The sequence below is a fragment of the Giraffa tippelskirchi genome, chromosome 5 (genome assembly GCF_054371585.1).
Source record: "Giraffa tippelskirchi isolate mGirTip1 chromosome 5, T2T-mGirTip1v1.2.pri, whole genome shotgun sequence".
Taxonomy (NCBI): Eukaryota; Metazoa; Chordata; class Mammalia; order Artiodactyla; family Giraffidae; genus Giraffa; species Giraffa tippelskirchi.
Window position 1 is genome coordinate 168,208,221 of NC_137279.1, and position 24,532 is coordinate 168,232,752.

Consider the following 24,532-nt stretch of genomic DNA (forward strand, 5'->3'; position numbering starts at 1 on the left):
AAAAAATTAATGGAATAGAAAAAGTATACTGCAAATAGTAAAGCTAAGTATTGTTTCATAAAATGTTTCAGTTACACATGTCTGTATGTATTGTGGTCCAGATCACAATGTAGAAAGGATTTCTCATTTTCAGTCAGGTCAAAAAGGTTTGAAAGCCACTGAATCTGACACCTCCCATTGTTCTGATGAGCAGAGACTCGCACACGATTACAAAATTTTTAGCTCTCCTGATTTCTTATAGCAGTGGGGAGAGTAGGAAAAGCTGATGTGATGCCTTGGGAGTCCCCAGTTCCTCTAACTCTTGCTTTCAATGTGAATGGGATAAATAATGGGCATTAGGGGATCTCAAGCCCTAGCTCTACCCCTTCTCTGCTTTTTTTCTCTCTGTGCTTCAGGTTCCTTTTCTTCATCCAGGCCAGCTCCTCAGATACTGATATGTGCCATGCCCTTGACCTGGGCCCCCTGAGAGAGATCAGATCTGGGTTTGCCCAGAAACACAGTATAGAATGGGAGCCAGACAGATGATCTAGGACAGGGCAGGGAAAGGGGAAATGCAGGGACCATGGCCACAGAGGGATCACCATCTGAAGGAGAAGGGAGGAGTTTTGAGGGGGTAGTATCTTCAAGGGCCACTGTAAGGTCAAATATGAAAACTGGAAGGAATTGTTTTATCCTCCAGAAAATTCCTCCTGTGAATCTCTGCAAACTGGGAACTGGATGACATACTCTAAGGGTGGTGCACTTTGGTCTCTTTATCAGGTAAAGATTAAAGAGGAAGGATGTGTAATCCTGTGGAAAGGAGCAAGGTCTCCAGAAGACATGGGATTCAGCTGTGAGATACAAAGCACTCTGCCTGGCTTTTGGCAAACTTGGAAGCTGCCAACGGTTTCCAAAGCCCTTTCCTGCCAAGAATTAATTTGTTTCTCCAGCAACCCTGTGGAGTGAACCAGGTAGGGATGATTATGCCCCTGAGAGAGATAACAAGCCCAACGTCACAAAGCAGCCAATGGCCCAGGAAGGACTAGTACCGTGTCTGTCTAGCCAACATCCTCTTTGGCACTGATGCAGACTATGGTCCCCTGTTCAGAAGAATATTTTTAACTACCAAAAGTAAATTAGAATTACAAAGTATACCAATTATATAGAATCATTATCAAAATAGTTATTTTGTGAATTAGTTCTTTTTTAACATATCAAATAATAAGATATAGAGATTTATCTATTAACTATTGTTAACTTTGAGGTAGTGAATGAGTATAAAAACAATATTTGAAGATATTGCTACTGTAATGCAATACAAAAATAACTATGATTTCTATCGGTGACAGGGCTTCCCTGGTGGCTCAGATGATAAAGAATCTGTCTGCAAAGCAGGAGATGCAAGAGATGTGGGTTCGATCCCTAGGTCAGGAAGATCCCCTGGAGGAGGGCATGGCAACCCACTCCAGTATTCTTGCCTGGAGAATTTCATGGACAGTGGAGCCTGGCAGGCTAGAGTTCACAGGGTTACAAAGAGTCGGACACAGCTGAAGCGACTGAGCACACACACACCACTGGTGACAAAGTCATAGGTTCTGCTAATACTATGTGACACTGCTTATGTGCGCGATAGAAGGAAATGCTAAATTTGACTTAGAGGTAGTGAAAACAAGGATGTCACTTTTTTCAATCCAAGTTCATGGACCTCTCCCATGCTGAGCTCTATCTGTGGACCCCTTGGACTCTTCGGAATCTATGCTAGAATTTTGACCTCTTCTGGTCTAGAACCTACTGTAATGCTTGTTCCTTTATCATGTGGATCATGTTCCTTCCTCCAGACACTTACTGCAGACCTACTGTATGCCAGGCAATTTCCCATCTTGTATGTCATGTAGTCCTTGAAAACTTCCTTTGTTTTTCTTCCCATTCTGCAGACAAGGTAACTGAGACTCAGAGAGGTCAAATGATTCATCCAAAGCTACACAGCTAGTAAGTAGAATTCTGTACCACCACACCTTCTTCGCAACCTGAGGTCTGGGGGCCAGAGTCTCCAACCAGAAGGGCAGGTAAGTGTAAGAGGGAAGAGTGAGCAGGGAGAACTCACATTTATGGAGAACACACTGTGAACTAGAAATTGTGCTCTGTGCTTTTCACAGTCTCCTTCAATTCTTACAATTCTGTGCTGTTACTCTCAATAAAAATAAAAATAACTAAATACATATATATTCATTATAAAACAACCAATTAGAAAACAAGGATAAACCAAATTAAAAATAACAGTCACCCATAACCTCACCACATAGAAATATCCACATTGATATTTTGGTATGGAGTCTTTCAGACACACACATGTACACACACAATTTTTCACCCACTCTACCCACAGGAAAACTGGACCCAGAAGTAACTTGCCCAGGGATATACAAGTAACAAGTTTCAATCACCTGCGGTGTGACCTTAGGCTGGTCACTTTCCCTCTCTGCGTTAGGGCAGTAGTTGATGGGAGAGCACGAAGCCTGGCAGCACGCCAACCACGCAGTAACTGGAAGCCTCTTGTGCGTGGTTCTCTAAACAATGCGCTCTAGACCTGGCACCTTGCTCCGAAGCCGCCGGATCCTCAGGGGTCTGGAAAGACACGCCCCTTGCTGTTAAAGGGTCGCGCAAGTCCACAAGGAGGCTGAGGACCCGGGCACAACCGGCTTCGATTCTGCTCTCTGAGTGGTCCACCCCGAGACCCTGGACTCTGGACCCCCCTGAGGAGCAGCCCCTCTCCTCTAGCCCTACTGCCTCCAGCTGTGCCCGCCCGACACCCCTCCCCCATGGCTCCTCCATCCGCTCCCGGCTCCCCTTCAGCTTGCAGGTCACTGCATTGGAGATGCAAAGAAAGGATGCCGACACGCATTAATTCCCTTTGAGTGCCGGTTCTAGGCACGACCACTCTTCTGATGCCCACGATGGATTCTTACCCTTTTTTTCCAGCGTTAGGCTCCTGCCTCTCATCCTGAAAGAAGTGACTTTGCCAGGTTGGAACATGAAGTCCAAGGACAAATTGGACCGAAGCTCAGATCTCCTGATACCAGCTAGACTCTCTCCCAGCTGGAGGCGGTCTTTGGGTTTAGGTTTTTGTTAGTTTGTTGTTTTCCTCTGAAATCTTTAAAGCACACAAACAACATAAAGAATAATACAAGAACCACCCATGCACTCTCTACTGGTAAGAAATTCCACTCACTATTCTCCTGAATTTGGTGTTTATCATTTCTATGTTCTTATTCATGCATTTATCATGTGCATGTGGATCTTTGAACAATGTATAGAATTGCTTTACATGTGATTATATCTTCAATAATACATCACATTAATGTATTCTGCTGGAGTCTACTTTTTTTCACTCAATCTTTTTTGAGCTTTGTCCATACTTACGTGTATGCTCAATCTGGTTCATTCATTTTTACTGCTGTATAGTTCTTCAGTTACTGAAAATATGATGGCTTACTATCCATTTTCTTTAACATTTAGATTTCTTCCAATTTCTTTTATTACTATACAATGCTGTTTCTCTTGAGGTGTTTTTTTTTTTAATCAATTTTACTAGGTATAGTTCACAAACTAGAATATACACATTTCAAGTGTGCAGCTTGGTGAGTTTATACTCATGGAGCCACCACCACAGTCAAGATACAGATTATTTCCGTCACCTGTCACCATCCCTTGGGGTACAATCAACCCTCCTCCCCACCTCTAGCCTTGCCTGAGACAACCTGCTTGCCTTCCCTATAGATTAGTTCTATCTATTTTTGAATTTTTGTCTTAATGGAATCAGATAGTATGCCCTCTTTTGTGTCTGATCTCTTTTGCTCACCACAATGCCTTTGTGATAAACAGAAATTGTTGCATGTAATAGTAGTTCCTTCCTTTTTATTGCCAAGTACATGGAAATATACTCTTTATATGAAAAACTGCAATTTATCCATTCAACAGTTCATAGGCATTTGAGTTGTTTCCAGTTTGGGATTATTGTGAATAGAGTTGCTATAAAATTTTTGCATATGTGCTTTTTGGGGGTGCCTATGTTTTCATATACCTTGGGTGAATCCTAAAAGTGGAATTTTGAGGTAATAGAATAGATGTATGTTTAACTTTGGGCTTCCCAGTGGTGCTAGTGTTAAAGAAATTGCTTGCCAATGCAGGAGATGCGAGAGACAGGGGTTTGATCCCTGGGTTGGGAAGATCCCCTGGAGGGGGAATGGCAACCACTCCAGTATTCTTGCCTGGAGAATCCTGTGGACAGAGGAGCCTGGTGGGCTACAGTCCACAGGGTCGCAAAGAGTTGGACATAACTGAAGCGACTTAGCATGCATGCATCCTTGGCACATCAGACAGTTCTCTGATCAGGGATCAAACTCAGGCATCTGCACTGTAAGCACCAAATCCTAACCATTAAACCACCTGGGAACTTCCCTATGTTTTTTCTATTGAACTAACACCTTTGGTAAAACTCAATTAATCATGTATGTATGGATTTATTTCTGGATTCTCTATTCTATTTCATTGACTTTATCTGAATCTATCCTTATGCCAGTTCCACTCTGTCTTAATTACTGTAGCTTTCTAAGTGGGTCTTGAAATCAGGTAGCATAAGTCCTCTAACTTTGTCCTTACTTTTCAAAATTGTTTTAGTGCTTCTGAGTCCTTTGCATTTCCATATCAATTTTAGAATCAACTCATTGATTTCTGCCCCCCAAAATCCTGCTTGGATTTTGCTTAGCATTACGTTGAATCACTAGATCAATTTGAAGAGAATTAACATCTTAATACTGAATTTCCCAATCCATGAACATGGTATGTATCTCTTCATTTATTTTGTTCTTAACTTCTCTCAGCAGTGTTTTATACTATTCTATGTACAGGTCTTGTACACATTTTGTAAAACTTTTCCCTTTTTCTTATTTTTGATGCTATCGTAAATGATATTTTTTTGAAAATGTGATTTTCCAATTGTTTGTTGCTAATTTATAGAAACACAACTTATTTTCATAAATTTACCTTGTATTCTGGGATCTTGTTAAATTCACCTATTAGTTCCAGCATTTTTATAGGCTACTTAGGATTTTTTTATGTTAACATGAAAATATTCCCTCACAAGCAACATATTTTAAAGGCAGTTTTACTTTTCCTTTACAGTTGGTGCTTTTTCTTTCCCCCTTGTTTTGTTACACTCTCTAGGATTTCCAGTATAATGTAGAAGAGAATTCGTTTGAATTTTGAGGCAGAGTTATATGATTCTTTTTCCTCTGCATTTTGATTCTCTCCCATCACACACTTATCAACAGAGAGATCCTCTGAAGGCTTGACCTGAGCTGTTTAAGCAGCCCCATTGGTTTTAGTCTGACCTCTAAAATATGAACTGTCCATACCTTTCCAATTATACCTGCCGCTTCTCTCCTACAGTAAGCCTCTGTTTCAGCCAATCTGACCTGGGAAAGGAGCCTCCCTTCCCCAGTTTTGCCTGTGTTGTTCCCTTCTTCTGCTTATCTTATTCCTCTATACTCTCCAAGGTCCATCTTGAAGACCACCCCCACCCTGTCTCACAGGAAGCCCTTCTGTGACCAACACTCTGAGTACCATTCTTTTTTTTTTTTTTTTTTCAATATCTGCTGTTCTGTCTGCCATTCATTGAGCACTTCCATCATATCACTTAGGAACCACAGCTTCAGACTATAGGCTCCTCTAGGATAGAAACTGTACCTGCTTCAGGTCTGGTTTCACCACACTCAGTCTAAGGCCTGGTTCTCAATGGCAGGGCTGCTATTTTGTCCCTGGTTTTTTATGTGCTTTTGTGCAAATGAGAAAAAAAAGTACCCCTTCCCCTGGCCTTATATAGCTCTATGCCAAAGGCAAATCTGGGTAAGTAAGAATTCAGGCTAGATTTCAACTCATTCTTGTTCCTTCTGCTGGCCACCTTCAAAATCTGCATAGCCATATGGGTTAAAGGGAGAGGAAGAATTAATAAATCCCCCTTAATAAGTAAACAGATGATTCTATATATGGGTATTTTATACATAAAGATATTGAGTCTCAGCAAGGTTGTCTCACCCAAGGACCCAGCCAGGAATGGTAGAAACTAGGATTTGGCTGTATATTGTCACCCTGCTTATTTATAACTTATATGCAGAGTAGTACATCATGAGAAACACTGGGCTGGAGGAAGCACAAGCCGGAATCAAGATTGCTGGAAGAAATATCAATAACCTCAGTTATGCAGATGACACCACCCTTATGGCAGGAAGTGAAGAAGAACTAAAGAGCCTCTTGATGAAAGTGAAAGAGGAGAGTGAAAAAGTTGGCTTAAAAGTCAATATCTAGAAAAATAAGATCATGGCATCCAGTCCCATCACTTCATGGCAAATATTTGGGCAAAGAGTGGAAACAGTGTTAGACTTTATTTTCTTGGGCTCCAAAATCACTGCAGATGGTGATTGCAGCCATGAAATTAAAAGACACTTGTTCTTTGGAAGGAAAGTTATGAGCAACCTAGACAGCATATTAAAAAGCAGAGACATTACTTTGCCAGCAAAGGTCTGTCTACTCAAGGCTATGGTTTTTCCAGTCATCAGGTATGGATGTGAGTCAAGTTGGACTGAAAGAAAGCTGAGCGCCAAAGAACTGATGCTTTTGAACTAGTGTTGGAGAAGACTCTTGAGAGTCCCTTGGACTGCAAGGAGATCCAACCAGTCCATCCTAAAGGAAATTAGTCCTGAATATTCATTGGAAGGACTGATGCTGAAGCTGAAACTCCAATACTTTGGCCACCTGATGTGAAGAACTGACTCATTTGAAAAGACCCTGATGCTGGGAAAGATTGAATGCAGGAGGAGAAGGGATGACAGAGGATGAGATGGTTGGATGGCATCATCGACTCAATGGACATGAGTCTGAGTAAACTCTGGGAGTTGGTGATGGACAGGGAGCCTGATGTACTGCAGTCCCTGGGGTCGCAAAGAATCAGACAGGACTGAATGACTGAGCTGACTGACTGACTGACTGAGGATTTGTTTTGGGCCTTCCAGTCCCCAGAGTTTAAGGAAACAAACCCTGCCTTTGTCTACATCCTTCTTTGGTTTTGACAGGAATCCAGCACTCTATTTGTTTTCAAGCATTTTTCATATTCACAGTTATTTTTCAGCCTGAGATTAGCCACTTCTGCAATTGACTTCAAGACTGCTGTACCCTGGAGTGAATCGCCTTCTCCCAGAATCAAAGTCTCCAACCCTAGACCCTCCCCATCTCTGCTGGAGTGTTACCAGAGCCTAGAAAGCAGAGAATAGAGGGAGAAGGCAAGGACTTTGGTACTACGTCAGCCTGAATTTCTTTTTTTTTAAGTTGGTCATTAATAAGGACAGTGAGTTTATTTAAAAAAAATTTTTTTAAGTCTTTATTGAATTTGTTACATTATTTCTTCTTTTTTTTTTCTGGCTATGAGACACGTGGGACCTTAGCTTCCCAACCAGGGATCGAACCTACATCCCCTATATCGAAAGGCAAAGTCTTAACCGCTGGACTGCCAGAGAAGTCCAAGCCTGGATTTCAGTTGCTACTTGGCAATTGACTTGCAGGGAGACTTTAGATCTCTCACATAGTCTCATCTGTAAAAATGGAAATAATAATACCTATCTTAAGATATTCAGTTCAGTTCAGTTCAGTCGCTCAGTCGTGTCCGACTCTTTGGGACCCCATGAACCGCAGCATGCCAGGCCTCCCTGTCCATCACCAACTCCCTAAGTCCACCCAGACCCATGTCCATCGAGTCGTTGATGCCATCCAACCATCTCATCCTCTGTCGTCCCTTTCTCTTACTGCTCTCTATATTTCCCAGCATCAGGGTCTTTTCAAATGAGTCAGCTCTTCACATCAGGTGGCCAAAGTATTGGAGTTTCAGCTTCAACATCAGTCCTTCCAATGAACACCCAGGACTGATCTCCTTTAGGATGAACTAGTTGGACCTCCTTGCAGTCCAAGGGACTCTCAAGAGTCTTCTCCAACACCACAGTTCAAAAGCATCAATTCTTTGACACTCAGCTTTCTTTATAGTCCAACTCTCACATCCATACATGACCACTGGAAAAACCATGGCCTTGACTAGACAGACCTTTGTTGACAAAGTAATGTCTCTGCTTTTTAATATGCTGTCTAGGTTGGTCATAACTTTCCTTCCAAGGAGTAAGAGTCTTTTAATTTCATGGCTGCAGTCACCATCTGCAGTGACTTTGGAGCCCAGAAAAATAAAGTCAGCCCCATTTCCACTGTTTCCCCATCTATTTGCCATGAAGTGATGGGACCTGATGCCATGATCTTAGTTTTCTGAATGTTGAGCTTTAAGCCAACTTTTTTACTCTTATCTTTCACTCTCATCAAGAGGCTCTTTAGTTCTTCTTCACTTTCTGCCATAAGGGTGGTGTCATCTGCATATCTGAGGTTATTGATATTTCTCCCAGCAATCTTGATTCCAGCTTGTGCTTCCTCCAGCCCAGCGTTTCTCATGATATACTCTGCATATGAGTTAAATAAGCAGGGTGACAATATACAACCTTGACGTACTCCTTTTCCTATTTGGAACCAGTCTGTTGTTCCATGTCCAGTTCTAACTGTTGCTTCCTGACCTGCATACAGGTTTCTCAAGAGGCAGGTCAGGTGGTCTGGTATTCCCATCTCTTTCAGAATTTTCCACAGTTTGTTGTGATCCACACAGTCAAAGGCTTTGGCATATATTAGATATAGTTATGTGAGCACTCAGTAAAGGTTATTCACAGTTATTTTTCAGCCTGAGATTAGCCACTTCTGCAATTGACTTCAAGACTGCTGTACCCTAGAGTGAATGGCCTTCTCTCAGAATCAAAGTCTCCAACCCTAGACCCTCCCCATCTCTGCTGGAGTGTTACCAGAGCCTAGAAAGCAGAGAATAGAGGGAGAAGGCAAGGACTTTGGTACTACGTCAGCCTGAATTTCTTTTTTTTAAGTTGGTCATTAATAAGGACAGTGAGTTTATTTTAAAAAAAATTTTTTTTAAGTCTTTATTGAATTTGTTACATTATTTCTTCTTGGTTTTTTTTTTTTTTTGGCTATGAGACATGTGGGACCTTTCACTTTCCTGAGAGCAAGGTTGGTGTGTCATGTTAGGTTGACACACAAGAAAACTGCAGACTTTGTCAACAGAAGATTCTTGGTGATGTTTGTCAACCCCATGAGTAGAACTGCTTTTTCTCTTGACCTTACGCAAGTCTGTTCCTGAGTCTCAGTTTCCTATCTTTTAAATGGGGACATGTGTGCGTGCATGCTAAGTTGCTTCAGTTGTGTCCAACTCTTTGTGACCCTATGGACCATAGCCCACAGGCTCCTCTCTCCATGGATTTTCCTGGCAAGAATACTAGAGTGAGTTGCCATGTTCTCCTCCAGGAGATCCTCCCAACCCAGGGATCGAACTGACGTCTCTTACATCTCCTGCATTGGCAGGCAGGTTCTTTACCTCTAATGCCACCTGGAATGCCCTTAAATGGGGACAGTAGTACCCAAATAACTGTAAGAAGAACTATGATTTACTGAATGTTTACTAGGTATCAGGTACTCCAGTGCTTTATGGGTGTATTTTCATTTAGTCATCATAATAAGCCTATGAGGCCAGGGCTATTAATATCCCCAAGGTCTCAGAAGAGGACACTGAGGCCCAGAGAAGTCAAGTCCAAGAGTCAGTAAGCTGCTAAGTGGCAGAACTGGAATATAAATTCTGTTTTTCAGTACTCCAGACCATGACTTCTCAACCAGATGACATCTTAAGCCAGGTAATTCTTTGCTGTAGGGGACAGTCCTGTGTACTATAGGATGTTTAGCAGCATCTTTGGTTCTACTCACCAGATGCCAGCAGTACCCATCACCCAGTTTGACAACCAAAACTGTAGGCAAACATTGCCAAATGTCCTCTGGTGAGCAAAATCACCCTTAGTTAAGAATCATTGCCCTAGACACTAGATCCCAGACAGTGATTTTTCTCTACAATAAGAGCAAGCCAAGAGCTTCTTTCCCTTCAAGTTTCCAGTAAAGAAAATCAGCTGCAGATAGCTACTACACTAATGCTAATACTATTTCATATTTTACAGCTCACTTCTACTTACAAAGTGCCTTTTCACACACTAGCTTGTCTGAATATTCCAGGAGAGACAGCACACACACAGAAGTGTCTAACACTGCGTCCAGCACTTATTAGGTAAAATCTTGGTTTTTTTTTACTGGCTAGATCAAACAATGGAGGTTCAGGGAGATTAAATGACTGTCCCCATGTTACACAGCTAGTAAGGGGATATTGTCATTTGTTATATTGATTAGCCAGTTAACTGTATTCTCAGTTCTTGGACTTTAATCCTGAGTCTGCTTTCATTGGGAGTTACAAGGTAGATCAGAAGGCTATATAGTTCAACTTCCTATTGTGTGGTATTCAATCCTGGATTAGCATTGTCAGATAAAATGCAAGATGGCTAGTTAAATTTGAATTTCATATGAAAAATTAGTAATTTTTAAAATATAAGTATGTCCCATGCAACTGTTACTAATACCAGGGATGACAGTGGCCCTGGGACCCCCTCTGGAGAATGAACAGCAGGGTATAATTGGTCATGTGCTCAGAGGGGAGCACTCGTATTCCAAGATATTAGAGTAAAGGCCTTCTGATCAGGTTTTCCCATCTGACTGAGATTGGTCACCTCTCTCATGGGAGGATTTGAGACTTTTAGGGGGAACTCAGCTGAGGCAGGGGTTGAGACAGTCTCTAGGACATTCAGAAATAGACATAGATGATGACAATGAAGTCTAATCAGCCAGTATATGCCTTTTGAACACCTACTACGGGCCCAGCTGCAGAGGGAGGGGTGGCTCAGATGGTAAAGAATCTGCATGTAATGCAGGAGACCTGGATTCGATTCCTGGGTTGGGAAGATCCCCTGTGGAAGGGAATGACCACCCATTCCAGTATTATACATGGTCACAGTTTCTTGTACTTCTTCCTGGTGCTTATCATAATTGTAATTGTATAATAATTGGTATAATTATTTGCTTAATGTTTGGGTTTTCTTTTATTCTCTTAGCACCATGACAGCTGGGACATGGGTGTTTTGTTCACTGATGTACCCCTAAAACCTAATGCAGAACTTGACACACAGGCAATCCTCGAGAAGTATTTGTTGATGAACAAATGTCCCTTCCAACCATAATTTTACAGAAATTCCCCTGACACATGTTTTCCTCCCTCCACACTCTAACCCAGCTTGGAGAGGTAAAAAGCAGTCAGGATGGGTCCACTCTTTCTCTGAAACCTGGACCAGGTGACAGTGAATGAGAATCATCTGAGGATGAAAAGAGAGTTCAGCAAAAGACAGAGGCCCTTACTGTATTCACAGCCAGAAATGAATCCTTCTCCAACTAAACTGTGAAACGCTAAGATATAACCTAACAAATACAGTATTTGGCTTACAAGTAGTGTTAGAAGATTAGTAGAAAATCAAATATTAACTATTTAAGTGTTAGCTGATAACCACGGAATTAATTTAAAACTAAGTTGTTAGCAGATATTGCTTAACCAATGACTGAGGTAACAGTTGATAACTTAAAGTGAGATTTTTTCCTAGGGGAACCCTTGCCCATTAGAGGGGGCTTGGGAACAGCAGAAAACTGACAAAACCTAGGAATGAAGGTCTAATCGGGACTGCAAAATCCTCAGCTGGACTCTAAACTTCTGTGGGAAACTGTTGGCCCATCTGTGGTTTTCCAGATAGGGTCTAGGCAGAGATGGCATGGAGCCAGTGCTCAAAATGCTTCCCATACAATTAAGTTTAACCTGCTAAGGGCCAAGCACTCTGCTGAAGAGAGAAGGGAAGGCAGTTGCATAAACAATGTGATTGTGGTAAATGAGCAAGTGAGTGATGTGTGAAAGGAAGGGCTTAAGGGGTTTGTGAAGGCTGTGGAGAGGGAGAGCAGGTGTGTCAGGGAGAGGTGATGAGCTTAGTTCTGGAGATGCTGAATTGAGGTGTGTATGGTCATGCCCAACCGGCAAGTGGATATGAGTCCAGCATAGACACAAAGTAGAGATTTAGGTATCATCAGGGTGTGGATGGTGGTCAAGATCTTGAGAAAAAATGAGATGGCTGTGGCAGAGCATATGAAGTGAGAAAAGGGACCAGACTAGAAGCCCAAGGAAGACCAACAGGAAGGAGTGGGCAGCGGAGGAAGAGTCACCAGCAAACACCCAGAAGGAAGGAGCACCGGGAGAGATGGGGCAAACCAAGAGAAGGCAGGGGCAGGAAAGCTGAGGGAAAAGAATGTGTCAGGGAGAGGAGCAGTACAGTCAGCAGTGTCAGATGCAGCTGACAGGTCAAGCAGGGTGAGGTCAGAGAGAAGTCCATTGAGAATGCGGTTCTGAGATGTTCATCACAAAAATTTCTGTGATAGCTGGGTTTCCCTATGTATGCGTGTGTATGTGTGCTCGTGTATACACAGAAATGATCACGTGCCCAGCCAGAGCATGGAGGACGATGTGCAAGGACAGGCTGGAGGCCACCACAGGGTGGTTTGTGGTCAGCCCACAGAAAGCCTTCATTTACTCTAGCAGCTTTGGGGAAGGAATATTAAAGTAGGCTTTGAGGATTGTGAGCACAGATCAACCCTTTCACTGTCCAGTGGGAAAACAGAAGACAGCAGAGAGGGAACCATTTGCTCAGTCTGTGAATCAAGGGTGCAACTAAAACTTGAATCTGTCTCCTGCTTCTAGAAGAGTGACTTTGGGAGAAGTAGACATGAAATCCTCATTGGCCAATAAATTATAGATCAGTGACTTTGCTCATTACCTCAGTTTTTAGATACCTCTTTTTTAGCTTTATATAAAAGTGAAATACATATTTTACATACAAAATGTAAACATTACAAAAATACCTAACAAAGAAAGCGAATGACTCCTGTTATCTCACCCCATGCCCTCACAGACAACAACAATTAACAGTTTTGTCTACATCCCTCCCTCCCTCTCCCTCTCACTTAACATTGAAATTTTTAATAAAAATATTATTCTTGTTTATGCTGGATGTTGTTTTGTGTGTGTGCACGTGTTCATTATAACTTGCCCTTTTTCACTTTTGGACAACTTTCAGCATAGAAATTAATTCATTTGAACAACTGTACTAGTGGATCATTTGGTTTTGTGTTATAATTTCTTACAAAACCATACTGATGGACACAAGGTTGCATAACATTTTCACTATAATGAACAATGTATATATATATTATTGTATATACATATTTGCACAGTTTGGGAGTCTTTTAAAAGGAGAAATGATGGAGCAAAGCGTGTAGACATTTTGTTTTAAAAGATACTGACAAGCCATCCTCTAAAAACCTGTACCAGTTTGTTGTCCCACCAATAGCTTATGTGAATGCCCATTTTCCCACATCCTTACCAACAACAGGTATTATCATTTAACAAAATCTTTCCAACTTGAATGAAGCTGAGCACCTTTTCATATCTTCATTATCCATCTCTATTTTTCAGTGAATTCCTATTCACATCCTTTGCCTGTAATTGAAGTGTATTTTTGGTCAGTGAATTCATATCGAGCAATAATGATTGGTTTGATTAAAATAAATCTGAGAAGACTTTGTACCAAATTGCTGAAAGTTTACCTCCAGGAACCAAGAGTACAGAAAATGAGGGAGATACTTTCATTTTTTATTTTGTATCATCTTGTATTATTTTATAATGAATTGTATTACTTTTGTAATTTAAAAAAATACATAGGAAAACAGTAACAGCTACAAATGTTTGGCCTGGATTCTCACGGCTATAAATTCACGTTCAGTTCAAGTTTTTATTGATCACAACTTATTTTTTGGTACATATGCAAAAACCATTTGTTGAATGCCTCCTGGTTAGCTGGCACTGCCCTTGGCACTTTCATAGGCTTTTCATCCTCATCCTCACAACAGCCCTGTGAGGTAGGAATTGGCCCCGCTTTATAGGTGGGAGATTATTGTTTGAAATGCTTCTATTTGCCACATGTTTTCATGGGCTAGAGGTTCTTATCGGCTGGTGAGTCATTGGTCAAGAACTCTCACTGGTCAGGAGTTCCTAGAGGTTGCTCTAAGATTCAAATAATCAAGCTACTAGAATTTTCCCCCAATAGGAGTGATGGGGTAGGGGGGACAGGAGTGGAGGAGAGTCAGTGGTCTCTCCCTTTGTAGCACCATTTGAGTTTGCTTTGGTCACTCATGCACGGTCGGGGGAGAGGATGGGGGAGAGGAGGGAAAGTGGTTATAAGTCTTCTCGCTTCTTCAGGATGAGCTTCCTCACAAGCGCTGTAACCTGGGGCCTGATTTCCTCCACCGACACGGTTGGGTCCCAAGCTCCTACCACCTTTCCATCTGGGGCCACTAGGTACTTCCAGAAGTTCCAGGTAGGCTCCTTCCCAGAAGTTTCTAGAGAAAAGGAAGGAGAGCAAAGTGTGCTTCTCTGGGTCCCGTCTCCTGGAATTCCATTAGCAGTATCCATCCCTCCCTTGAAGCATTGGTTCTATTAGTTAGAATGAACTGCAGAACTTTTAAAGATCCTGATGTCCAGTCCATACCCACAGACTACTTAAGGAAGAATCTTTGGGGGTGAGACTCAGGCACCAATATTTTCTAAAAATTTTCCAGGAGATTCCAACGTGGTGCCTAGGTTGAGAACCATTGCTTTAGAATTCTGTGAAGTGCCTGATAAGGCAATATCTGATCTTCCTTTATTAATGATCTCAGAGACTTCCCTGGCAGTCTAGTGGTTAAGATTCTGCTTTCACTACAGGGGGCATGGGTTCAATCCCTAGTTGGGGAACTAGGATTCCACATGCTGCATGGTGTGGCTGCAAAAAAACAAAATGTTTTAATGACCTCAAACTACTGCATAGTCTATAACCTATTCTCTGATTTAATCCTTTTTTTAAGAGTCTTTATTTAATTTGTTATAACACTGTTTCATGTTTTGGTTTTTTGGCCACGAGGCATGTGGACTTTTAGCTTCTCCCACCAGGGATCGAACTAGCACTCCCTGCATTGGAAAGGGAAGTCTTAACCACTGGACCACCAGGGAAGACCCTGATTTAATCTTAATGGTTCCCATATGTTAGTCCTTGGACTGGCTGCATCTGAATCATGGTGGTGGTGGTGGAGCGGGTGCTTATAATTAAACAGATTCTTGAGTCCTGCTTCAATAGGTCTCAGGCTAATGTATTTTAAAGAACTCCCCAGGTGCTTCTAAAGCACGGCCAGGTTTGATCTATAACTATGGGAACTGGGAAGGAACTAATAAAAACACACAGGGGGAAAAAAATATTAGGACTGACCCACAGAGCAAAATTCAAATTGCCTCAGTAAGAGACCTTTGGTTTGCGACACTGCTGTTTGTCATTTACTCTTCCAGGTGAATGGGTTGTGGGGGAGGGCAGTGAGGGATATGAAAGCAACCAGGAGCACGGAGTGGGAGGTGGGAGAAGGCAAAAATGGAGCCCCCAAAGGAAAGGGAAAGGCCTGAGAAAGGAAACAGGACTTAATAACAAGCTTGGCTAATGACCCCATTTTGTGGTTCTCAGGCTTCTGGGAAGGGATCTGTTTCTCAAATATTAAGATCTTTTTTTTTTTTTGTATTTTGGGTTTTTTTTGCTGTGCCCCACAGCTTGAGGGATCTCAGTACCCTGACAAGGCATTGAACCCAAGCCCTGGAAGGCAGTGGAAGTGCTCAATCCTAACCACTGGCTGCTGCCGCTGCTAAGTCGCGTCAGTTGTGTCCGACTCTGTGCGACCCCGTAGACGCCAGCCCACCAGGCTCTCCCGTCCCTGGGATTCTCCAGGCAAGAACACTGGAGTTGGTTGCCATTTCCTTCTCCAGTGCATGAAAGGGAAAAGTGAAAGTGAAGTCGCTCAGTCGTGTCCGACTCTTAGCGACCCCATGGACTGCAGCCCACCAGGCCCCTCCGTCCATGGGATTTTCCAGGCAAGAGTATTGGAGCAGGGTGCCATTGCCTTCTCTGATTTGTAGTGCTAGGTACCTTTTTTTAAAGGAAGAATTAAACAGATGGAAGTCCAATCTGACAGACATACTATGCTATGTTAAGTTGCTTCTGTCGTGTCCAACTCTTTGCAACCCCATGGATTGTAACCTTCCAGGCTCCTCTGTCCATAGGATTTTCCAGGCAAGAATACTGGAGTGGGTTGCCATTTCCTTCTCCAGACCACTGGACTGCCAGGGAATTCCCAAGAGTTGGTATTTTAGCTTAGAAGGTTTCCCTCCTGTGGTCTACAGACTGACTGTCTCTGACTCAGGACAGGAGATACCTGCCAGCCTTCTCCAGAAATGTGGTGTCCCCTATTTGAAGCTAAAATCTGAGAGTCCAATTTCCTTCTAGGAGCCCCTGTGGATGGTAACAGGAGCACAGAGAAGCCTGCAGAGTGACTCTGGGGGAAACTGCAAGGCAGTAAGTGTGGAGATATTCTTAGGCAGGAATATTCTTCAGTTCATCCTCAAAGATTTGTGCTAGAATAGACCATCAACCCAGCTGGGGGCATCTAGAAGGGCCCCAGGTCACCCAGCCAGCCAGTAGCTTCTGCTGCCCAGCCAGCTGAGAGATGGGGAAGGAAAGGCAGGACTCACCAGTCAGGTACTTGAAGGCAGGGTGGGCACCAGTGCCGGTGACTGCAATCTTGCTAAACATGGGGAAAGAGACACTGTATGTGCGGCGGGCAAAATTCTCGATCTCCTTGTTGCTGTCTGGCTCCTGCTGGCCAAACTGGTTGCAGGGGAAGGCAAGCACATTGAAGTGGTGGGGCCCCAGGTCCCGCTGTAGCTGCTGCAGGGCCCGATAATGCTGGTCTGTGAAGCCGCACTCGCTAGCCACATTTACCACCAGGGACACCTGGGCAGCAAAAACAAAACCCAAACACATACACAACCCAGAGAAGAGGCATGTGCCCTGACACGCCCACATGTGTCACCCCTCAACAACGAAAGCTTTCTCTCATATATGCAAGAACACAACATATACACATGTAAACAATGCTCTCACATATACACAAACACATATACACGGGCGCAAATGAAATCAAACATGCAGGGGCTTACAGATACGTGTGCATACACATACATAAACACTCAGAATAAGTACACAATAGACGTCAATGGGTCCGCCTATGGCCAAGGACACAAAGATACTTTAGCACACATCACAGATGCCCACAAACACAGAACACCATCACAGAGAGAGGCACACATACTGGTGAACTCCCATCAGGAGGTGATACAGGAGACAGAAAAGGCAGACATGGATTTAATTTCTGGCTCAGTCAACTAGCAGTCATCATTCTATACTGGAGTTGCCTATATACCTGTTGGTCTCCCTTTTAGAATGTGAACCTGCTGAGGGCAGGAGCTATGTTCACTTCACTGGGGCTGACACATGGAAAAGTCTTAGAATGTACGTGCTGAGTGAAGGAGTAAGTGTGCACATATAAATGATCACCTATGTAATGGGTACATAGACAGACATGGTTTTCTTGATAAAAGAATCTCAAGAACCTCGGGACAATTCTTTTTTGCCCTTCTCCCTCCAGCAAACAAATACCACTTCCTTCTGTCACTAGACTAACCTTTAAGTTTATAATTGCCTTATAACACATTTATTCATTGCCTTCAGGTGATAAATATAAAGCTGGCTGATGGAACTCGATTATATGACTGCAATTACAATTTTGGCACCAACGCTATATTTTTCAGCTTCTGGTTACATACTATTGCAGGATTTAAAATCTTACCCTGTATCTGGGCAGCCAAGTCCTATTAATCTGGCCACCTTTTAATAATACAAGTGGCGGGATTATACCAGTTGGCTCCACAGAGAGCCAGGGGCAGCTCAGGGCACTGGACATGCTCAGGCTGGGCAGGGTTTCTCAACCTCAGCACTACTGACATCTGGGGCTGGATAATCTGTGTTGTGAGGTGGCTGCCCTGTTCACTGTAGAATGTTTAGCCACATCTTTGGCCTCTACCCACTAGAGGTGTAGTCTTACTAATCAAAAATGTCTCCTCCAGACAGTCCTGAAAGTCCCCTGGGGAGAAAGATCACCACCAGCTGAGAACCACTGGGCTGGACGATGAGAACCATTGAGCTGTAACTCCCTCACCCATTTCTTGGGGCCCCAGCCTGAGGCCACTTTGTCATCATATGCCATATTGTGAGAACCCTTTAGCTCCCTTCACTAGTTGGAGATCTTCCTCTCCTCTGCTGGATCCCTGGGTGTTGAGAGCATTAAAGGTTTATTTCTAACCTACATCTTGTATGTCTGCCCATACTTTTGGAAAGAGGGAAATCCTACTTCTGTTTCCATGCCTGAATCCAAAAAGCTTATCTTTAAAGTGACAAAAACACAGACGTGCATATGGCTCAGTCACGTCCAACTCTTTGTGACCCCATAGACTGTATAGCCCACCAGGCTCCTTTATCCATGGGATTTTCCCAGGCAAGAATACTGGAGTGAGTTTCCATTTCCTCTTCCAGGGGATCTTTCCAACTCAGGGATTGAACCTGTCTCCAGCACTGGCAGGCAGGTTCTTGACTACTGGACCACCTGGGAATTTCAAAAACACAGATACACCCAAATACACACAGTTAATTTATATATGTACATATATAAGTACAGATGCAAACTCACATGTGTATACAAAATAAATAAGCCATTCACACTGGGGGTGGGGGTGGGTTTTCCTGGTGGCTCAGATGGTAAAGAATCCGCCTGCAATGCGGGAGACCTGGGTGTGATCCTTGGATTGGGAAGATAACCAGGAGGAGGGCATGGCAACCTACTCTAGTATATTCTTGCCTGGAAAACCCCCTTGGACAGAAGAGCCTGGCAGGCTACAGCCCATGAGGTTGCAAAGAGTTAGACATGACTGAGCAACTAAGCAGCACATACACACTATACTCAGGCCTACATGTACATAACCTCACAGTATAGGCAAGGGAATTCCTGAGTGTCACGCATTCATCTACACTCCACACTGGTCTAAAGGACTGTCTCCCAGTTTGTGCCTGAGGACACAAGCCATACAACTTTGCCCACGGCTATGTCTCCAGGGCACGTATGGCTATGTCTCCCTGTGGCAGGCACGTAGTATTTGTAAGGAAGCCAGTGTTTTTTTTCTTCTAATTAAAAAAAACAAAAACAAAAAAACCTGTAGTAAAATACACATAATGAGCCAGTAGCTGTTTGCAGGTGAATGAATGACCATATTGCCAAAGTGGCAGACCAAGCTTGGGTTAATTCATAGTATCATTTATAGCTTCCTGGCCTGACTGTTCCTGGTTTCCCTCTAAAGCTGGAGATTAAGACATGGGCTCTGGAACTGGACTGCCTGGCCTCAAATTCTAACTCTACCTCTTAGCAGCTGGGTGACTTTGTGGATTTTTTTGTTTTTGTTTTTTAAATTTCTTTCTGATTGAATTCTAGGCCTCTCACTTCAATGCTTTTTAGGACTTAGCAATGACCTAGAGGATGAAAACATTCGGAATTCTGGGACCACTTTCTGGGTAATTTTTTCCCAGGATTTCTGTTCCTCACATCCTGGATGCCTTATTACTTCTAAAAACAAACAGTCTTTGTCTGTTTCTGCCTTAGTACCTATTACTATTAGAAATTATATTGTTCATGTCTCTGTTCTTTGTTTCTTGTCTGTTTCCTCTCAACCTCATATAAGCTCTATTAAAATTGAAATTTAGCTACTTTGTTCACCGTTGCATCTCCTGTACCCTCAAGGCTGGCATGGTACTCCGTATATAGTAGGTGCTCAATAATAAATGAGTTAACGAGTAGCAGAGCTGGTCAAGTGTTAAACCTGGGACTCTCTGATGAGCTGCACTAGAGGGAAGGGAAGGCCTGAATGGGAATGGGTCCTGCTCTGACTGGCTCTTTCCCTGAGTCCTGGATGAGATTTCTGCTGGGGCCCAAGAAACACAAGCACATAGCCCTCTACCGAGGCTCTCCACACTGCTCATCATTTGAACCTCACAATACCTTGGGGAGGGGGGGGACCTGGACAAGGGCTACTGTCCCCAGGACTCCCAGCATAATTGAGAATTTCAAGGGGTAGAGAGTACTTTTTTCATTGAAGGTGACCTTGCTCCTGGAAGATTGCTAACAGCCATTTTCTTCTGTGGTTCATCCAAACCTGGAGGCTAGGCCTACCTGTCCATTAGAGACCAACTCCTTATCCTTTCCACACACAGCCCCAGGTCTACCTTGAGAAGTGAACTCGGAGGGCTCTTCATTTCACACAGTGAAACATTTAGGTCTCTGAATAAAGTGTTTTAAGTCCCCTTTTGATCACTCCCTACCCTCTTCAGCCTCATCTTTCAGCATCATGCTTTATTCTCCTTCAAGCACAACTGCTTGAGGACCTCACTACCCCTCATCACTCTTGCTGTTTATTTATGAGCCTTGCTTCCCTGGTGGCTTTGATGGTAAAGAATCCGCCTGCAATGCAGGAGACCTGGGTTCAATTCCTGGATTGGGACGATCTCCTGGAATAGGGAATGGCTACCCACTCCAGTATTCTGGCCTAGAGAATTCCACAGGCAAAGAAACCTGGCAGGCTACAGTCCATGGAGTGGCAAAGAGTCAGACCGACTGAGTGACTTCCACTTGGCACTGACAGTTCTCTTTGCCTGAAATGCTCTTCTTGGTTTTGCCAAAACTCACTCTTGTTTCAAAGACTCACCCAGGCACACTTCCTCTCTCAAGTCTTCTCTGAGCTGAGATGCCCCCTCTGTTAAGGAGGTAGCAATTAGACTGGATGACTCTTCCATCTCAACCTGAGCTGCCATCTTAAAAGTTTGCCTAGAGGAGATCACGGAAGGATGGGCGGTTCTCCTCCAGGCTCCCTGCTTTCTAGCGCTGTGTGACCCTCCATCTCTGGGTCTTAGTGTACTCTCTAAAACTGGGCTCCCCAAGTTTTAGAGAGTACTCTAAACTCTGTGCTCTCCTCTGGGCTCTATTGCCTGATGACCTGAGGTGGAGCTGATGTCATAATAATAGAAATAAAGTTCACAATAAATGTAATGCATTTGAATCACCCTGAAACCACCCCACCCTCCCCACCCTCTGAAAAAATTGTCATTAATGAAACCAGTCGCTGGTGCTAAAAAGGTTGGGGACCGCTGCTCTAAAAGATAATGTGTAAGGTCCTGGTGCATCTGAAATGATAACTTCCTCCGCACCGAGCTTTCATTTCCACAGTGTTCTCACTGCACTTAATATCGCCAACTGCCTCTGTTCCGGTCGCGGAAACTGGAGATGGGAGAGACAAAGGCTGCTACTGTTAATTTTTAAACCGGTGCGTGACAGGCTGCGCCCGGCTGCCCAAAAGCGCTGGGAGGGAAATCCGCGCGAGCAGCTAGAGTGTCGGGTTTCACCGCGCACGCTGGGCCGTGCCACGTAGTCATGGGACAGACCCGGCCGAGGATCTGGGGGCGCCACGCCCGGGGGGGATGCTTGGGTGGGGGCGGGGAGCCAGGGCTGGGTGACCGAACGACCCGAGCCCCACGGAGCCCCATCCGGCAGGGTCCTGGGCGCCCGGCTCCCCGGCCAGGGTCCGGTGGGGCTGCGCCGAGGCCCGGCGGGCGGACACTCACCGAGCCGCGGTACTTCTCCAGCGACACCAACTTGCCCCGGATGTTGACGGCCTTGAAGTCGTAGAAGTCCTGCTCCCGCGGCGCGCAGGCCGCCGCAGCCAGGAGCAGCCACGCCGCCGCCCGTGCCGCCACCATGACTCGCTCCGGAGCATGCGGCGTGGCGAGGGCAGAGGCAGGGCAGGGGGCACGGGCGCAGGGGGGCGGGAGGCAGGAGGGGGCGGCCCCGGCGCCACGCGGCCCTCCAGGCAGGACGCGCCCCCTTCTTCCCCGCGGGCGGTGGAGTGCCGGGCTCTGGACCTCGGTCTCCCCATCTGCACTGCAGGAGCGCTGGGCTCCGCGCCCCTTCCGCGACTCCAGAGCCGTGGTTTCAGGATTCTGGCCACTGAGACCCGAATTTGTTTCAGTGAGGTTTCTTCTTGTTCAAGGATGCAGGGAAAGGGAATGGAAAAACTGCATCTGGGAGCTCCCCTTCTGATTAGTGCCCTTTGGCTGGTCGCTTCACCTTTCTGGGCCCCAGTTTCTCATCCATTCCCTTCCTGATGCACCTAGACAGGACAGAATGATAGCAATAGAAAAATGGATGTGAAATGTTTTGAATGGTGCCTATGAACTTTGGGTGAATGAATGAACATTCCCTTAAAGTGATAGGACAAAGGAGAAGACGAGACAGAGAGCGAATTTCAGGTTGGATTCCTGGGAAGCAGATTCTGAGATGGAGATTGGCAGTGCAGGGTGTTTGTGGGCGAGTGCCCTTGGGGTCAACACCTGTAGAGGGAGTGGAGGAAGTGGAGTGAGCAGAAGCCCAGAGCTCCAGGCAGGCTCAAGGACAGTCATGGCCGACCCGGCAGGGGCTCTGGAGCTAGAACGGCCCATCAGAGTTGTCCCCAGGTGAGCTAAGATGACCAGACCGGGCCTTTATATCCCTGCCTTCATCTCTCATGGGGTGGGGCCATCTGGGAAGAGGTATGACGGGAGCCAAGGTGTCCATGGTGCGTGGCTGACAGTTAAAGGCTCTTCAATGACAGCATTCCCAACAGCTGGTGTTCCAAGTCTTCCCTGATGGGGCTTCTGGGAAGCATGTCACAGTGTCTCTCAAACTTGGAAAACCTTTATGGCGCCCCACTAAGTGCCAAGCACGGTCTTGGATGCTGACACTCTCCAGGGGCTCACTCTCGGGTGTGAGAAAACTAGAGCTTTCATGTAATGCGGTATGGACTAAGCACTTCTACAGTCATTCAACAAACGCTTCTTCCGGTTCTATACCAGGTCCTGCTCTAGGTGCTCTAGGTGCCTTTCATGCAAAGGATAAGAGAAGACAGAGAGGCAGGTAGGCGTGAGGTCACACAGTCCTGACAGGCCGCAGTGAAGATTATGATCCTTAAGCCAAGAAATAAAGCTTCTTTTTTTCAGGCCCTGTGGGTTTTGGTATTTTTCGTTCTCTGACCAGGGACTGGATCAGGGACTGAACCAGGGCGCTCAGCAGTGAAAGCTGAAGAGCTCTAACCACTGAACGGGTACGGAATTCCCAGAAGCTTCTTTTTTTTTTTTTTAAGCAGGAGAGAGACGGTGAGTCCTATGTTGCAGAAAGAGTCCTCTGGATAGGAAGGGGCAAGAGCAGATGTGCTCCACACGCTGTGATAGAGGAAATCCTGGGGTTTTGAGACCATCGCTAACCTAGCCACCAGAGAAAGCCTCCTGGAGGTGGTTAACACCAGGATCATGTCTTCAAAGAGGAATAGGAATTCTCCAGCTTGGGAAGGAGGAGAGGAAAGATGTTAACCGAGGTAACTGTCTGCGAAGACAGAACCCAGAAGAAGTACTTGGCTGTTAGGTGAGAAGAGGTAAGCGATAGATGAGGCTGGAGGGGTCATGGGCCAGAAGAAGAAGGGTCTTGAGAGCCAAGCCAAGGAGCTTGGACTTCATACTCTAGACGTGGCAGGCAAAGGTTTTGAAGTGGGAAATAAGGTTATACAGTTGATAGGACTCAAATCCGGGCCTTCAGATTCAGAACATGAGATCTTTCTGTACACCAGGGCAGCTTCTCTCTTTAGAAGTAGACAACATTTTAAGGAGATGTGGAGAATAGGAAAACGGCTGCTCTAGGCAAGGGCCAAGGCAAAAACAAAGTATTCCTGCCTTCATACTCCTCCTTCCCCATGTCTTGTGGGAGTCTTGAGGCTGCGATGGGTCCTGTGGAATAAAATGGTCCCCTCTTCTCTGCCCTGCCCTTGTGAATCTTTTGGTCTCGCTTCCTGCCACCTGTCCCTTTCACTCAGCCCTTCCTTGCATGTCCCAATCACCAGGTGTTCTCAAATTCTGCCCCACAAAACTTGGGAGTTTTGCAAGCTTGGCCAACCTATTTCCTGTTACAATCCAGATACCTAGGCATTTCTAGTAAGCAGAGAGGGGAAAAAGTGTAGTGAATTTGTAAATTTCACTTGTAAATTTCTCACTGGGCATTTCCCTCCTTCCTGTTCATGCTTCAGAACCCAGCTCAGATGACATCCTCCTCTGTGGCTGCACTTAATCATCCTCTCCTCTCTGTTGCCTTTGTACTTAGGACATTTTCCTGTTAGTGAGCTGATGATAATATTGTGTAGTTGTCTGTTTCCATGGTCTATCACCCCATCGTACTTGAATCATCTCTGTGCTCCCTGGCACAAGCTTGCTATCCAGTAAATACTCATTTTTCTTAAATGTTCTGGTGACTTTTACTACTTGTCTATACTGGAATCTAATATGAAATGTTGATTTCAGCCAACAGTATATATTTTATCAGGTTTCCCAGGTGGTGCTAGTGGTAAAGAATCTGC

The 24,532-nt window shown here is 44.6% G+C and overlaps 1 protein-coding gene and 1 long non-coding RNA gene across 5 annotated transcripts in view; one reads left to right on the forward strand and one right to left on the reverse strand.

Annotated features, from left to right (window-relative positions):
- The window catches only part of LOC145504467 (uncharacterized), a 5,293-nt gene extending 1,416 nt beyond the window's left edge, over positions 1-3,877 (forward strand). Inside the window, exons 2-4 of one of the 2 annotated variants that reach the window (XR_014052219.1) lie at positions 760-950; positions 1,914-2,045; positions 2,366-3,877. This is a non-coding gene — a long non-coding RNA (uncharacterized LOC145504467). The remainder of the gene's footprint in view (positions 1-759; positions 951-1,913; positions 2,046-2,365) is intronic. The other variant, XR_014052220.1, reaches the window with a different exon arrangement.
- Positions 1-22,071, reverse strand: part of GPX7 (glutathione peroxidase 7) — a 40,759-nt gene extending 18,688 nt beyond the window's left edge. Inside the window, exons 1-6 of one of the 3 annotated variants that reach the window (XR_014052218.1) lie at positions 21,720-22,045; positions 18,523-18,660; positions 16,691-16,952; positions 13,470-13,585; positions 2,946-3,130; positions 2,424-2,604 (exon numbers count right to left, since the gene is read on the reverse strand). Coding sequence is in view for 1 of the 3 variants with exons in the window: in XM_081485300.1 (XP_081341426.1) it covers positions 14,321-14,484; positions 16,691-16,952; positions 21,720-21,854 (561 nt within the window). In the remaining 2 variants the exon portion in view is untranslated. Of the gene's footprint in view, positions 1-2,423; positions 2,605-2,945; positions 3,131-13,469; positions 13,586-13,844; positions 14,485-16,690; positions 16,953-18,522; positions 18,661-21,719 lie in introns of those variants that run through there. The other 2 variants (XR_014052217.1, XM_081485300.1) reach the window with 2 other exon arrangements.
- Positions 22,072-24,532: the final 2,461 nt, after the last annotated feature.